This window comes from Phyllostomus discolor, chromosome 13, assembly GCF_004126475.2.
Source record: "Phyllostomus discolor isolate MPI-MPIP mPhyDis1 chromosome 13, mPhyDis1.pri.v3, whole genome shotgun sequence".
In the NCBI taxonomy this organism is placed as follows: domain Eukaryota; kingdom Metazoa; phylum Chordata; class Mammalia; order Chiroptera; family Phyllostomidae; genus Phyllostomus; species Phyllostomus discolor.
The window spans coordinates 28,930,709-28,947,409 of NC_040915.2; the positions used below are offsets into that span (position 1 = coordinate 28,930,709).

Here is a 16,701-nt window from a genome sequence, read left to right on the forward strand (position 1 = left end):
CTTTAGAGCCATTCTAAACTGGACATGCAGCCCCTACCTTGAACCTCTCCTTTCACTTGGTCTCAAGAGCAGAAGGGAAATCCTCCTCTTTAGAACCAGTCCAGAGACCGATCCATGCCCTACTTCCCATGACTATCAGGCTAATCTTCACTGACCTGCCCTCCTGAAATGCAAACTATTTAAGGTAGGTGAGAAATAAGAATGCTAACCTCACCTACCACAACTCAGTAGGAAAATGCATGATCCGAGTTTTTCAACTCAAAAAGTGTTTCAATAAAATCCTGCAGATAGGTGTATCAAAGACGGAGCCTACCTTTTCATCCCTTAGACAGAAAGCTGTGCTCTCAGCACGGAGAACAGACACCCAGGTTGCAATGTACGTTCATCTCTGGAAGGACTGTTGTCTTTCTTTGTAAAAAGAAGCAAATTACACTTTTCTCTTGACTAAAAAAGACTATATTTTTAATGCCTCCATAAACAGTGAATATATGATGGTAATTTTTTTACAGATGAAAACGGAGAAACTTGAGACACTTAAATTTACTCCTTGTTTTAAAAACCTCCTAACCGAGGCTACGTCAGGGGCGGCGGGGGGAACACGCACACAGACAGACACCAGGTTCCAAACGAGAGTAAAGACTATGCGTGACGGGGACCTGGAGCTGTTCACTTACGTAACTGCTGTGCAAAACCACAAAGCAAAACTTAAACATCCTTCAACAGAAGGGATAAGAGAGGTTCACTTCACAAAAGGCTATGAGAACCACATGATAGGTGAAGAGTTCCAAAGTCTATAGTCAGGCAACCAGGCAAAGTACTCTGGCTCCCATCAATGCGATGCTAACACACTTAAACGTATGCTCCTTAGGGTTTTTAGCAGGCACAAAAGGAATTCTGCTTAATAAAAAAGAAAGAAAGAAAGAAAGTCTGTAAGTCTCCACACTGAATAATACTGTAAAAAACAATCTGCTATTTATAGCACAATGCACCAGGGAGTCTTTCATACTCAACCTCATCTGTTCAGTTGATTGACAGCCTCTATTTTTCAATCATTTGTTATTGAGTATACAGTAAACCTGTAGGTCCACAATTTGGAGCAGAGCCTGAGATTCTGAAGACAGTGTCTTGTTTCTGAAGGGAAGTGTTACTCCTGGAGGACTGTGTAATTAGGAGGACGGGAGAGTGAGTATCAGCTTCTAGCACTACGCTCCACTTCCTCCTCAAGCTCTGAGAGAAGTGAGTGAAATCTCAGCGATTTTGAGAACCCAGCTCCTCCCGGGTGATAATTATAATAACAAACCTGTCTCTGCAAATGTAGAGTCAGACCTGTGGGATTTTAAGCGAACTCCAGTGTCACCGATTCATGTCTTCTGTATCCAGGAACCTAAATAAAATTTTTCTTTTCTTTTTGTTACTGTTCTATAAAACTTTTTTTTACAGAAGAGGTGCATACTCACTACAAAAATCATACTATATGAAAAGGATAAAATAAAAAGGTGTGATCTCTGTTGACAGTTGTATCTAAAATGCATACCGTTTCAGATCTATATTCTATCTTACACGTATTTGCAAAACAGGGATCATCCTATTTATCTTACTTTATTTTTAAATTAAATTCATTGGGGTGACATTGGTTAATAAAATTATGTAGGGTTCAAGTGTACCTTTCTATGATGCAGCACCTGTATCTTGCACTGTGGGCCCACCGCCCAAGGTCAAATCTTTATCCATCACCATATATTTGTCCCCCTTTACCCTTTACTGCCTCCCCCACCCCCCAAATGAACAAACAAGAAAAACAAACAAAAACTCACAGACATTTGGTGGTTACCAGAGGGATCCTACTATTTAGATGTTTGCATTTTGATTCAGCAATGCATTGCAAGTACCTTTTTGTGTCAATGGCTAACAAGGTTTACTTCATTTTTAGAAAACACTGCATATAATTACATGGCACGAGTATACCAAAATTTGTTCAGTTATTCCTCAATTTTTGAATATTTAAGGTGCCTCTAGTTTTATAGACATTTTACAGATAGACGATCCTACATTAAACTCTACCTACATACATCTTTTCCTACTTGCATTAAAGCATCTATAGAATGGGTTCCTGGAAATAGAATTACGAATTGAAATTTTGTATATATTCATCAGTGACATATACTAACAGGTCGCTATCAATTTCATTACCAGCAACTCAGATAAGTATTAAATAAGAACATTAAATTCTTGAAAAAAATTTCAAGCTGACACCATGACATTACATTGTTTCAGTTAGTATTCACTTGCTCACAATTATAGGTGGATATCTGCTCTTCTGCTTCTGGTAGCAGAATCTCCTTATAAATGCATTGTTTTCCTGTGAGCTGTCTTTTAGTATCAATGTAGTTGATATATAGGATTTTTTAAAGATTTCTTTCTTTACCAGTAATCCATTTTTATTTACAGTTGGAGGTTCAAATCTAATTTTAAGGTTTTTCGTTTGTTTGTTTTGTTCTCTTTTAATGCATGATTCATAATCCAGTTCCATGTATTAAATAATAAATGGCTTCACAATGATTTAGAATACTACCTTTTCACATAAAATTTCTCACATATGCATGGACCTGTTTCTGGGTTCTTCGGTGTTTTTGTGTCTGTACAGGTGTTTCTGGGCCAGAACTACTGAGTTTCTTTATTATAGTTTCCTCATGTACGTTTTTACACCTGGTGGAACGAATCCTATGCCTAGATTCGCCCCCCAACTTTTTTAATGTTTTGATCAGATTTACTCCTTCAGAGGGACTTTTGAATTGACTCATCCAGTTCCAAAAACAATCCGAGCAGGTTACTCACCGCATTTGTAAAGATTTTGTATGGAATCAATTCTGAAAGCACCAGGGCAGTACCAGACGCAGGAGTGAGTCCGGCAGGTGGGCACAGGAGCCCAGGGGCTTGAACACGATGCGCCCCCTGCAGGAGGACACCGCGAATTTGGGTTTCGATTTGAAGACTAGGCAGAAATAATGATCTGACCCAAGGCTGGTTACTGAGGCTTCTTCAAACTACTTGACATTGTCTGAGTCATTTTTTTTTTTTTAGATTTCATGTTTTTTTTTCATTTTTCCATGATATTTGTTGAGCTCTGAAGCCTATACTTCTCTATATGTCTTAACTAGTGCGCATCAAACCGTAAGGGATTAGCACGTTAGCCTAAGAACGATATTTCAAAGTGAAGAATGGTTAAAAAAAACTGAGGACTACAATTTCAAATCTTATAATTTCCCCTATCTCTCCCATGCATTGTAGTTCAGAAGCTACAGTAAATTTGAAACAAAATGAGTACTAAAATTTTTTTTCTTCTAACATTTTCTTGGTGCCTAATAAGCTCTTGCCAAGAAAAGTGCTAGCCCATCTTCTATCTTTATTTTTATTTACTTTTGTTTTTCCATGTTGCTCAGAGCCAAATTACACATTGATTTAGGAAATGTGAGGAGGTCACATTCTGTAATGGATTTTTTCCATAATTTATGGGGCTTCCATAAGCACATATGTAACTGGAAGACAGATGCTGCTCTGTCTGGGAACAGGGCTTGTTTCCGTGCGCTCCCCGAGCCTTTGACACAGGCTCTCTGAACCTTGACTGACCTTCCCCAAACACATTCCTCCAGAGCCACAGGGCAGTGCTGAATCCGCTGACTTGCTTGGGAGCCTGACAAAAATTTCTTGAGGCACTGAAATCATGATTTAAACATATGGCTGTCAGACTAACTTAGGACAGTTCAGTTCCTGAAATAGCTAGTTTTCCTAGAGGTATGAAGTCTCTCAAGGTCACCCAGAGAGGAACTATAGTATTTTAACGTGGGTCACAGAGCTAAAAATGAAGGATAAGAATGGAACATTAGCCTGGGTAAGCTGCTTTCTGACACTGTTTCCAAATTCTGGCTTTATTCTACTTCGACCGTTTAGAAGAAATAGAAGCACATTCAGACTGGGCTACTAAAGAATCACAAAACAAAACGAAATGTTTTGTGTGACTTTCAGTGAAATGTAAGTTGACATCTGTGTTTAATTTGAATCTCAGAACATGGATGATTCATTTAGTTCGCTGTGGAGTGAACTTCCCTGCTAAAATACCCCCATGCAGGCAAATAAGAGAAAAGTGGGTCCCAGAGTGGATCTCCAGGAGTCTCCCCGATCCCTTCTCTGTCCAGTAGAAGTTGCTTTTCAATTTCAGAGTTTTCCAAAACCATAATAAATGGCTTGCCTTTCAGTGTTTAAGAATAGGTAATGTTCCTTTATTCATTAATTTTATCCCAGTTATTTTATATTCCATTTTGTCTGATTTCAAAATGAAGTTGCCCTATATTTTCACTAAACATACTTCATCTTATTGGCAGAACAGTTGAGCAGATGTTGGACGGAGACAGAATTTTTTGCCTCCTGTTATGGGGTTACGGTTGAGTCGTGCAATAGCTTCAGCCTTAAGAATGTTATGTCTAATGTCTTACCACCTGCTGAGTCGAATTTCTCTGAAATAATAAATTCACTTTCTGTACAAAGGCCAAAGCTTCCTTGCTTCAAGCTATCGCTATATGATATTAAAAAAAAAAACAAATGGTCAATCTCGTACTTGATAAATTTTGGCTGAGCTGGTTCAACTGCAAAGCCTCAACTTCACTGGTCGTCATGTACAAAAAAAACTTTATTTCAAAATCTGAAAAGCTAAGAAATGTCCTAGAAAAAGTTACATGTGTTCACAGGCTGTTACATTGTAAAGACTGTATTATTACCAGTTATCAATTGATGAATATATTTTAATGCATTATGTACTTTGCAAGTATTATCTCCTTAATATTTTATGTAAAATTAAGTGCCTAATCCTCTATTACAAATAATGAAACTAAAGTTCAGGAAAGTTCGGTGCCCAAACAGTAAATAATTGCCAGAAAAAGAAAACATCTGACTTCCAATCCTACTTTCTTAAGTATGTGACTCTAATTCCACACACTAAACATTTAAATTTTTTTACTTCATAAGAACTACATTCCATTTGGGATTGGAAGTGTTTTCATCAGTCCCTTATGACAGCTCCTTTCCCAGGCTTCGGGGGAAGGACCTACAGTCACTGCCTTATGGCCACAAGCTTTTTGAAGCCACAAAATGTACGCACAGGTTCAAATCAAGACTGATTTTACAAGTCCCGTGTCTCCGAGAAAAGCTCTTATCACTCTGCACCTAGGTTCTCTCTCCGAAAGAGCACTGTCACGAGACTGCAACTGTAACGATTATCTGGAAAATACTATGGTGTCTGGGATCTTACGGGTGCTAAATAAGAGGTAGCTCTTCCGTAGGGGGAAGAAGTGGTTTTCTGGAGTTCATTCTCTCATCCCTTAAAATGGAATTTCAAAACGGTCTACTTGATGTTTAAATTCTAACACTGAGTGTGAGTAGTGACAAAAAGCAAGCCCACTCAAATGCTTTCAGAATCACACTTTCCATCTTTCAAAGGCAATTATGCACCATCATCTCTCTGCGCAGTGGAAGTGCAGGACAAGTAAATGTATCTTTGTCAGTCATCTCGATTCTTTATGTTCAATTGGTTTTGGACCATATCACTTCTGATGTTGTATCTTTTTACTAAATCTAGAGCAATGCTTTCCGGGCCGAACCTTGAGTTCTCATGGGAGAAAGTCTACACTTCGAAGATTTGTATGGGCTTAGAGTTTCATAAATAAAATTCTTCAAAAGTGATCACTATTCATCTTTAAGATTCCCTCCCTCTGCCCAAGCTTATAGATATAATTAAAATGGAGGCTGTAAAATTTTTTCTAATGAAATTCTTGGTGAATGTTATCATAATCAAAATTGGAAATGGGTTAGGTCGAAAGATGTTTCAGTTGTAAGTTTTAGTAAAGCAGTTGAATTAGTTCTACTTAATGCGAGGACATTAGCTATGTTTGAATATACTTAAGAACGATCATAATAAAAACGCATTCACATCCACAAACCCACTTCTGTTTCACTCCACAAAGCCCAGTTAGGGCACACATCGGAGCTGGGAGCCACTGAACAGATGGGGCACTGATGTCTTAATTCTCGATCCTTGTTCCAGTAAATCCTTCCTGTTCGCCGCCTTCCCACAAACACAACAGCCATTCGGGGCAGGGTGAATGACTTTTTAAATGCTCCTCTGATGTTTGTGCTACCTCTTGTGTCCTATAGTCTCAAACAAACATGGAAACGCAGCTGCCCGACAGGGTGATGAGGCCACGCTGAAATCCTCAAATATTCCAAACAGGGAACATCCTCATCATGCCAGAAGATTCTGCAGGAACTAAATGCCATTTCTTGGTACCAACATGCCTATTACTGTTTAATTATTTCCAATAAGTAATCTCTCTAAATTGATTCCCCAACTCACATCTTTATTTTTTCATTCTTTATGCTAAACACTTTAATAAATGATACTGATTAAATATCTATTATGTTCACCTTAATGAAGAAAACAGTGGCAAATAAAGATTTTAATAGTTTAAAGGAGTTTACACAGAGACTATGAGTACACACAGAAAGACCATGTGCACACACACGCACACTTAGTTTGCCAAAGGAAACACATATATATCCTGAATGTCTTAATTTCCCCATAGAAATGGAGAATACATGCTTCCTCAGTCAACTCATATAGGATACAACATTTCAAAGTATCTAAGAAAGAACTGTGACATTTTGATAGTGTTATTTTTTTATCTCCCTCCCAACTTACATTCTAGTCTTCAAGTTACCAATGGTAGCTAGACTACAAAACTGTTGATCCAAGTTTTGGAAATTATTGATATTTTATTTGATATTTTAAAACTAACAATTTCTTTTGATCCTCAGCACACTATCATTCCCTTTGACTCAGTACAAATCTGCACTTCCTGTTCGGGTCGATGGGTTTGACAAATCTGAAAAGACTTTGAAGGAAAATGGGCGAATCTGGGCGACACACGAGTTGCTGATACATGAAAAGTGCCACAGAAGAACATTGGATAGCGTCCTACTTATCTGACTATTACACAGAGTCTGTCTCTCACCAATGCCTTTTATTCCTGCTGGGTACTGGTTGGGTCCTTCTTAGATCTTACGGGGAAATGATGCAAAACGCAGCTCTGGGAGAGTCTATGGCTGGCTGCGGTAGCTGTGGTTTGAACGCATGCTGTGGTTGGATCTACATTGAGGAATACTCTTTGCAAATCGCCCTGGTTCGGGATATGTGTGAAATATTCTATGGCTAAGGCAGGTGTAAGGGAAGGTGTTCTTTTTCTCTGAATACCTTATAAACAAAAATATAGGCCTAGGATTTAAGGTAGTATGGGAGCGGGCCTGTCGAAGTGTCCAGTCTCACTGAAAACCTGGTGTTTCAGATAAATCTTAGGCAAAGTATGCATAATATAATCAGTATTATGAGCTACATGAATATGCTATAAAAACAGTAAAATGCTAAAAAATAATGCGTCTGTGTTCAGATAAAAGAGACAGTAGGAAATGACATTCCCTGGATGTCTCACAGGTGTTATGCAAGAGGTCTATGTTTTCCCTCTTACGCCACAACCAGCTAACGAGGTACCATTACCTCTTTTTATTGTGTTGTGTTGTGTTTTACTTTCATTAAGTCATTTTAAAACATGAGGAAGTAAACTTAAGAAAAGTTCAGTAACATGCCAATGGTCACACAGCTGTTAGGCGTCAGGGACTTCAGATCTGTACCCATGTATGAGTGCTCATCGCGCCATGCTAACCTGGGTTCGACTTCTGGTTCCACTTCTGCAAAGAGCACAGGAAAGATAACATAACATGTGTGATCTGTCAAAGTGGTTGGAGCAAACAACCTCTAAGTCCCTTTGGGGTGCCAAACGTTTATGACTCAAATATTCTGGGAGAAATTTGATTTTGCTTTACTGGACTTGCCACGCCTCTCACTACACTGAGACATTAAACGAGCCATTCAGCCTGGGCAGAGGAATTGCTCTCAGTCATCCAGATGAAAAATGTGTCTAGGTTGAGGTACAACAATTACTCTACTACTCACATCACAGTTCTTTCCTTTCTCCAAGCTAAGCTATTACTTCAATGCCAAATATCAAAGAAGGGCTAGCTCCCTGGATGTGCTGGCATAGTTCATGAACAAGACGGTCTACATTTTACACGGGAAAGTGAAAAATAAAAGACTAGTTTAGTGAGTGTAAATCTTCTATATACACACACAAATGCATGCAACATGTTTAATTAGAACTGCATGTTTATCGTTACACACTGACAATGATGTTTCACAATATGTTAACTGTAAAGTGTACTTTCAGTGTGTATATCTAAGCCATGCAAACACACTGGAAAAGACTGCTTTATTCTAGATTTCAGCTGAAGCATGTTTGATATTTTACAATTTTTACTCACCCCAATTTTTTTGTAAATGATAAAAACCACCCTGAATTAATGAGAACACTCTTGCTATATTTTTCTCATCTGGTTCACATTTAGCTGGGGAAAGTAAAAACATTTCTGTTGAAAAGAATCAGTACACTTTTTCAATTAGGTCAGGGCTTCCTGCCATTTAAAATTGACAGAAAAAGCAAAATGTACCAGCCTGCAACACTAGAAATAGAGCTATTAGGCCTCCCCAGGATCCCTGGTCCTAGGTTTGACCTCGAATCCCTTCTGCCCAGAACTAGTGACCGGAAGGCCTTTGCGGCTGGCCTCATAAGGCAGAAGGAAAACGGCAGAACCCTCTGCACTCCTAACGGGAGCCTGACACTGCACCACAGTCGGATGTACTGGATCACTGTAATAAAGGACCTCAGTGTGGAAGTGTCTGAAAATGTTCAGAGGAAGGTTTCACGTGACTGACACAAAGATGGTCAAGCATAGGTACAAGATGAGCAAAACAGGCTTGAACCTGAACTCGCTACCACGCAGTAAGGAAATAAAGTAACATGGAAGTGCAGCCGAGAGAACAAGCCTTGAAGTCAGAAGATCTGGGTTTGCGTTCCAACGTCCACACTCACTCACGAGCCGTGCAAACCTGGGAACGCCTCTCACGCTCTGATTCATAATTTGTTGGCTGATTTGTAAAATGGGGATATTGAGACTATCTCTCGCATTCATGTTGTAAGAATTAAATTGCATGTTTTATGCAAATTGACCAGCACATTACTTGGCACCAAGTTAACGCTTTAAGAATATTAAACATGATGGTTATTATTACTATTTCAAAACTTCAATCAGATTCACACACACTTTGAAAACATTTATTTCCCTGGGGGTGGGGGAGAAAATGACAGCAATTACCTAAAAGATTCAGTTAACAAGACAATATAGAGTAAATTATTTCCTTGCCATTAATTTTTTATATATTACTCTTTGGTGTGTGTTATGTGCATATGTTAATACCTTAGATAACACCATACAATATATAGTTGCAATTTCTGTGTTTGGAGTGATCAATTTATCGATATTTTAAATGGCCATGAGTTGTTAAATTTATTTACTAGAAACATACATATCCCAAAACAAATTATACATACATCATCCAGTAAAAACTAGCTTGTGAGAACATCTGAAATAGAAAATCTAAGTATGGTTATTTTCGTTTGCATTTGTGTGCTATAGTTTTAAGATATACCCAATAGTTATTTATAAGTATTTGTTTGATAATGTATGGACGTACTTTGCAATTGGTTACTTCTGGACAGTTACATGACTTCTTAAGTCCGAAGCGAGATATGATTGGATTTGTTTTCAGAGATCACTGTTCAGATGATAAAGTTGCAGTGTCTGTGCTCAGAAAACAATCAATAGGGTGACTTGGTTGTATTCATCAGGTACAGCAAATAGCGTTACCCTCAGTTTGTAGAGGAGAGTAAGAGAAGCTGTGATAATTCAACCAAGAGAAAAACATAGACTAAAAGGTCACATTTTTAGGACTATCAGTCTTTGTTGAATTGAAACCAAATGATGGAATTGCATTATGCATATTTTCACATAAGAAAATAATGTCTTCTAATTGCTAACCTAGGGTTTTTAAACCTCACTAAAATGCGTTGTATTCTGAGAACTACTCAATAAATAACTGAATTAATGGGTAAGCATATAAATAAATAAAAACTGGGTCACATCACAAAGGGAAGCTCGGATGTGACAGCTTTACGAATGGACAGCTTTACGAATACATTCACATCTGTTGAGTCCGAACAGAGTAGGCAACTCCTGCCCAGAAACAGGGGGGGGTATCATAAGTTGGTCTTCAAACTTCCCTTCCTTGAAGATGTATTTCTGAAATAATTTCCCAATAACGTTTCCCTCTCAAAACTCAGAAGGTCACCAAACCCAACTGTGAATGCGGTCTTCAGTGTCGTATTCCTGATCATTTCCATCACCTGTCCTGTGAGACGACTGCATTTCAGCACAAGGTCAAGGAACACTTGTGGGATTAAAGCCCATAAGTGGTATGGGCTGGCCATTGAGGTTTTTCCTTTGCTTAGCCAAGCTCCGCCCTATCAGAAATATCTCCTCTGCTCTAGGTCCCCTTGTGAAAAAACGGCCAGGAGGCTCTCACCAAAGTTAGAAGTTCGGACCTTATTTACCAGAAGCGATACTTGAAGACATCCCATCTGTTCAGCATCTCCGACCCAGTCCCGGCGAAAGTGCTGAAGGAACAGCTCCCAGTACTTGAGGTCATTTCAGTGAGCGATCCCAGGAACAGCACAGCACCCATCCCCTCTCTGGGTGTACAAACACCCATTCACAAAACCCAAGGAGACAACTAACGCTGACCCCGATTCTTTGGAAATGTAGTTAGAGTGATACTGAAACACACCCTCTCTCTCTAAATGTGTAATGGTCCGTGGGTGGAGAGCCAGCAGGGAGGGTCACAGAGGAGGGCAGAGGTAAAAAGCAGAAGAGGGTTTGGTCCTACTTCTGAAAATCTTTTTGTTCATCTCTCCTCCCCGTCTCCCATTTTCCTAATTCGGAGAATGATGGAGTGCGAGGCAAAGGGATGGCTCCGGAAATGGAGATACGACTCTCAAACCTAGAAATGATCTGGGCGACTTATTTAAAGTTAAAAAACGAACTGTGCCCTAGCAACCCAGCACGGTTCATATTTAAAGAGCCCGTGGTTTCTCCATCAGAACGTAAACAGAGAAACACTCGCATCCAAAGGGTAAAAACTGGGTCTGGAGCGCGTTTTCCCTGGTCTCTGAGCTACAGATGAAGGTGGGGTGGCAGCGTTCACAACCTGTGCAAGTGCGAACGACTCTCTAAACCCGGCAGCCAGTTCCCTGCCCGCCAGAACTCTGCCCTGCCATTCCTCATCATTCGTGACTGTGCAAGGCACGGGGACTCAGACATGCGTGTGGGAGTGCAAGCGAGGGAGATGGACGGGAGGCGAGCGCGCTCTCCACATGTGTAACCTCCCTGTTCCGGAGCCTGCGTTCATTCATATGCATGCAGTGGTTAAATATTTGATAAAAGGCGGCATAGCTACACTGCTCAGCCTTATTTTTAATGGGCACACCTTAAAATAGCGTGCTCCTAAATTGAAAGTGTGAAAAAATCATGAGTGTTGGTCCTAGGTCTCGTCCCCTTTCCTCCCCCATTTGTACTCTCCCCTCCAAAAGGGAACGCTTGCAGCAGATTGTGGAAGGATTTGGGTCTGCAGCTAGAGAGAAGGGGATTAGGGCCAGAGCGGTGCAAGTTAAATTGTGCTGCATATAAAAAATGGGCGGATTGGTCTCCAGATCCAGAGGCTGGTACCACCTTCCTTTCTAAAATAAAATCTCTCTGGCATGAAGTCACCGCCTATTTCACATCCGGTTTGCCCTGGGACGTATTACTACTGTCTTGGTAAAGAGAAATCTTTTGTTGTATAGCTGCAGATTGGATATTGGGAAGCAAATTGGGGTGTGAGATCCTCGGCGAAGGAGCACGCAGAGTCCATGATGGCTCAGATCGAGTGAGTGAGAGGCAGGGCGAGGACGCCCCTCGCTCGGTGCGCCCGGACTCGCGGACTCGCGCTGGCTCCAGGCTCGCTACGATTTCCTCTCGCAGACTTTTCCCCGGGTCTGGAGCGATCCTGTGCCCAGAGGGGGCCCCGAGGTAAGTGCGGCTTCGGACCGCGACACACTGATCGTGGAGGGTGGCTTTTCCTCGCCAGAGGGACTGGAATGCTACGGAGAAAGAGGGAACAGGACGAGAGCCCGATCCCACAGCAGGTAGAAACAACGAATGTTTTTCTTTCAGGCTGGGAACCGCAGCGACAGAGGAGCATTATTTTTCTACTCTGTCTCTCTTCTCTTCTTTCCCCCTTTCTTAAGCAGGTTTGAATTTATTCCACAGGGTGGGTGGTGACCTGTTGTTTTGGTCTATCTTTTATTTTCTTTTTTCCAAGAGGGAGCTGGGGTGCGGTGGGGAGGGGCGTTGGTGGGCATAGCCTAAAGTTAAGAACACTGGGACAGAAAACCTGTCTCCGTGTTTCCCCCTAGGCGAGGCATGCTCTCATTCTGGCTGCAAAAATGCCTCTCTCCTCCTTTTCAGTGGACGCTGTTGAAATGCCCTCTGGTGAAGGGGGCTTTCCTATTCCGAACAGCAAAAACTCAACTTATCATTTGATATGGGTGGCGTGGGATGTGGGCTTTTGGAGTGTGTGTTTGGTGGGGGGAGGCTGAAGGTGCAAAGGGGCGAGGAGGGAGCTTAGCGTTTCTTTTAAACTATTATGTTTGTATTTGCAAGAAACTTTCTCACTCAACAACTCAAGTGCCATGATGGGCTTGTTTTTCTCTTTTTAAAATGTCAGAGGAGGACAAAAAGCTATGGTACCTTGCCTTGGGGTGGTGTTTTATTTTGTTTCATGTACCCTTTCAGGAGTTATCTTTTTCAAACAAAAACCAACAAATATTAATAGGGTAAGATAAGTTGTTTTTCCTTCATAGCAGATGTCGAAGATTAATAAAAGGGTGAATTATAATCATGCAATTTAAATGCAATATTTTAACATAACATTATTTATCTAATACTTCCTGTCATATGCAACTCATCTGTGTCAAAGGCAGACACTAAATTAAGTAAAAACTAAGAAGCTCACGGTTCTTATCTCTAGATCATTTCACTCTAAACACATTATGTCTCATTGCTTACAAGCCTGTTTGTGATGGTTTTCACTGATATAAATGACCCCAGAGAGTGTGGAAAGCATTTGGGTAGATGTCTTTAAAGGCATACCGCATTAAACTATAGAGTGTTTAATAAAAAATACGCTTTAAAAGACTTGCTATAGATTTTGGAAAGTGCTAACAAATGCCTTGCACATTTCTCTTGCTATGAACAGAATGAATTACAGCACCTTAAATAAAGCGCTACCATATCTGCTCTTCAAGCAGGTAGCGCACAGGTTTTTAAAAACTGACTCTACAAATAGATTCTAATTTTAAAAAATTCTCTAAGCTTCCCATACTCCATTTCTCAAGCATCCCACTACCGAGTCTAAATTCAACAATCAGATGGTGATTGATTACACTTCACCTAAGAGGGGGGAAAAAAGAGTCCCTTATTTATGCGAAGCAAAGCACTCAGCTTCCATCTGTTTGAGATGAAACATTTTCTAGCAGCAACCTCGCGAAATTTGAGAGGGCTCGAAAGATATGTGTGGGCATGTTTGTGTGCACTGATGTGAGTGCGGCATGTGTGTGCGAGAGAGATCAGCACATGGCTGGACTATGAAGGGTGTCCTTTAGCCTCACAGAAGCATTAGTGAACATGTTTAACCAGGCAATCACAGGCAGAAAATGTGAGCACGACTTTGACATTCAACAGTGTGTCTCCTATGTTTTTTTTTAAAGATAAGTACAGTTGCTTCTGAAATCAAGACACATTCAGAATGCTGGATGAATTCAGTCACCAGAGCATGTTAACCTACCCAATCCAGCCCGAAAACATGCCGTCTCAGTGGCAGACACCAGCTTAAAAATTTCAGTGCACAGTTTAGTTGTGGGAACTCGAATCAGAAAGGTCAAATTTTTCAGACGATAAAGAAAATACAAGAAGAGAGTAGTGCAAACTATATTGGAAATAGAAAACCTAGAGAGAAAAAAAAACTCACGGTTTTTATGTTGAGCAATATTGTCACCTGAAAGCATTTCAACTTGTATTCTTTTACAGGAGAAATTAAGATACTGATATATTTCTGAATGGAGATGTGGAGGGGAAAGTGGAGAGTGGATGGTCCAGGTTTCCATTGCTTCCAATGAGGTGTCATATCCCAGTGAGGTCATTTCCTGACTTCAAAGCATTCATCTGAACTGCCTCAGTCAGCCCTAGTGGTTCTAACCTGATGTTTCCTATAAGAGACATTGATCTCGACTTGTTCTACTTTGCAGCTGCACAAGCCCGCGATGAGGAAGAAAAGCCTGGGTCTCTCTGACTGTCTTTGGGCCTGGACCCTCCTACTGAGCACACTGCCTGGAAGAAGGTGGGGAAACTTTCCTTTCGATCTGCATGAGAATTTCTGTAACTTTTCATTTATTCTTTCAGGGGGAAGAAAATTGCCCTTGGATGAATTCATGACTAAGGGAATTTAAAAAAACTTAACTGCTATAAAACCCCAGCTAAGAACAAAGAAGAACAGTGTGAAAAAAATAGTCATCTTATTTGTATGTTAGTTTGAATACACTGAATGTGTTTTATTCAGGAATGTATTAATTCAACATTTAAGTCTTAAACTGAACTTTTTCCCACTGTTCAGTTGTAACTGAACAGAACCTGCAGTTTCCCGATTCGTAGAAAAGTTTCCCCAATTAATGTCTGCATACTATGTGAGATGATTTTTCAACCAGAAATTTTTTAGCCAATTACAAAATCATAGAGAGACTTGTGACTATATAGAAGTGAAGTTTAAAATTGTATTTGTAATCTGAAAAGTCATAAGTCTCTATTAAAAGCAGGTACATATTATGTTTGAAAACATTATTTATGTAACCAGTAGAGGTAAGATATAACAAAATATATTTAAGAATATTAGATGAAATTGAACATCTTAAATTAAGCATAAATACTATGGAGACAAGTTATCAGAAAAATTTAATAATATGCTTACCTATATTCAAAATATTTGCTAATGACCCCATCAAGCATATATTATAGTAGCAATGATAGAAATGACCAAATATTTCAGATTGTTCTTTATTTGCTTTTATATTTCTTGTGTACTCTACTCCTGTGGCCCATAAGAGAGTCTTGGACATACTACAAAAACCTAAGATTCTTCAAAATGTAATGGAAAGTGAGCCCTTATGAGTGAGGCAGAGAGACAGAACAGTCTGGGGAAATATGAACTTCGGAGAATGCTTTAAATGGAGAAGCTGTTTTTATTTTTTGCTCCTGTGTGTGGTAAATAATGACTGCCAGATGAAAAGGAAATGTTTTATTGCCTTATACTCTTAATCTGGGGAGGTAAATGCTCTTCACTGCTTTGGAAAAATTATACGAAGTGTTACTACCGTAATGACCTGTAGATGGAGTCAGTGCACAGTGTTTTATTATACAGTGGTTCACTTGGAATAAAAATCAGGTACTGTAACTGACGTTTTCCTTCAAATTATACATTGAGTTTAAGAAACATTACATTGGCACGCGTGTTTAATAGCAAATAAATAATCTTTATCCTAAGGCTATTCTCTGACAATTACAATTGGGCATAATAAGTTAGAAGTAAAGACAAAGAATACCTGATTATAAAATCACATTTTTAAAAAGAATTACCATTCCAACCAGGACAGCAGAACTGGTTTTCTGGGAGTGGGGGGATATATATCTTTTGGCATTTATATTCCAATGCAAAACAAAATGATGAAAACAACCTAGGATAAAACTGCAAGGGCGGGGGTGGGGAGAGGGAAGCAGTTCCTGAATTTGAATAAGCTGTGAAAACAAAGGGAGTAGAGGTAAGAGTAGTCGAGAATTCCACAGTCTAAGAGTCATATTAACAATCTGGCTGTGCTCTGTCGTGCCACCGCTCTTACGTTCCCCCTTCTCATTTTATTGCCTTCTTCAGTAACTACATGATTGGGCCCTGCTCGCAACTTCAGGTGTACACGCTAACATTTCTTTTCTATCTTTATCAAGATGACCTTCCAACATCCTTGAAGGATGCGTGCATGGCAGTTGGTGCTCTGACAGAGCTTTTGTAAATAATTCCACTCAGAAAACTATTTTTTTTTTTTTGCTTTACTGCTGCCATCTACTAATGAGACATTCTGGAAGACACAGAGCTCACTGGAAATTTGATTTCAAAAACTAGTGAGATGCTTAATGTTGCCAAAGCAGAGTAAACCCTCAATCTGCATGATATTGATGTTGAATTTAGGAGAATACATTGTTTAATAGAGGTACTTTTCATGTATTTAATATCATTAATAACTTTTAGTTACAATAACTTTATCAAATTAAATTTACCAGAAAAAAAGGGTCATTACATTTTGCTACTATAAAATTAATTACCTAAGTAATAGTGTTTGGTTTTAAAATGATATTTCGGTTGTATGTCTTGCCCCTATAAAGTAAGAGAATCCCGGTTTCCTATGCTGCTGGTTTTTCTTAGACTGATCAGTAATATAAACACACGAGACTGGCGTTGAAGCCTATTAAATATAAAGTATGAAAGTGATATTTTCATGGCAGTTTCTT

General features: G+C 39.6%; 1 protein-coding gene across 1 annotated transcript in view; it reads left to right on the top strand.

Moving 5' to 3' along the window:
- Nucleotides 1-11,333: 11,333 nt before the first annotated feature.
- The window catches only part of GABRA1 (gamma-aminobutyric acid type A receptor subunit alpha1), a 52,686-nt gene continuing 47,318 nt past the window's right edge, over nt 11,334-16,701 (top strand). Inside the window, exons 1-2 of the mRNA XM_036013670.1 lie at nt 11,334-12,120; nt 14,397-14,488. Of these exons, the coding sequence (XP_035869563.1) occupies nt 14,412-14,488 (77 nt within the window). The 5' untranslated portion in view covers nt 11,334-12,120; nt 14,397-14,411. The remainder of the gene's footprint in view (nt 12,121-14,396; nt 14,489-16,701) is intronic.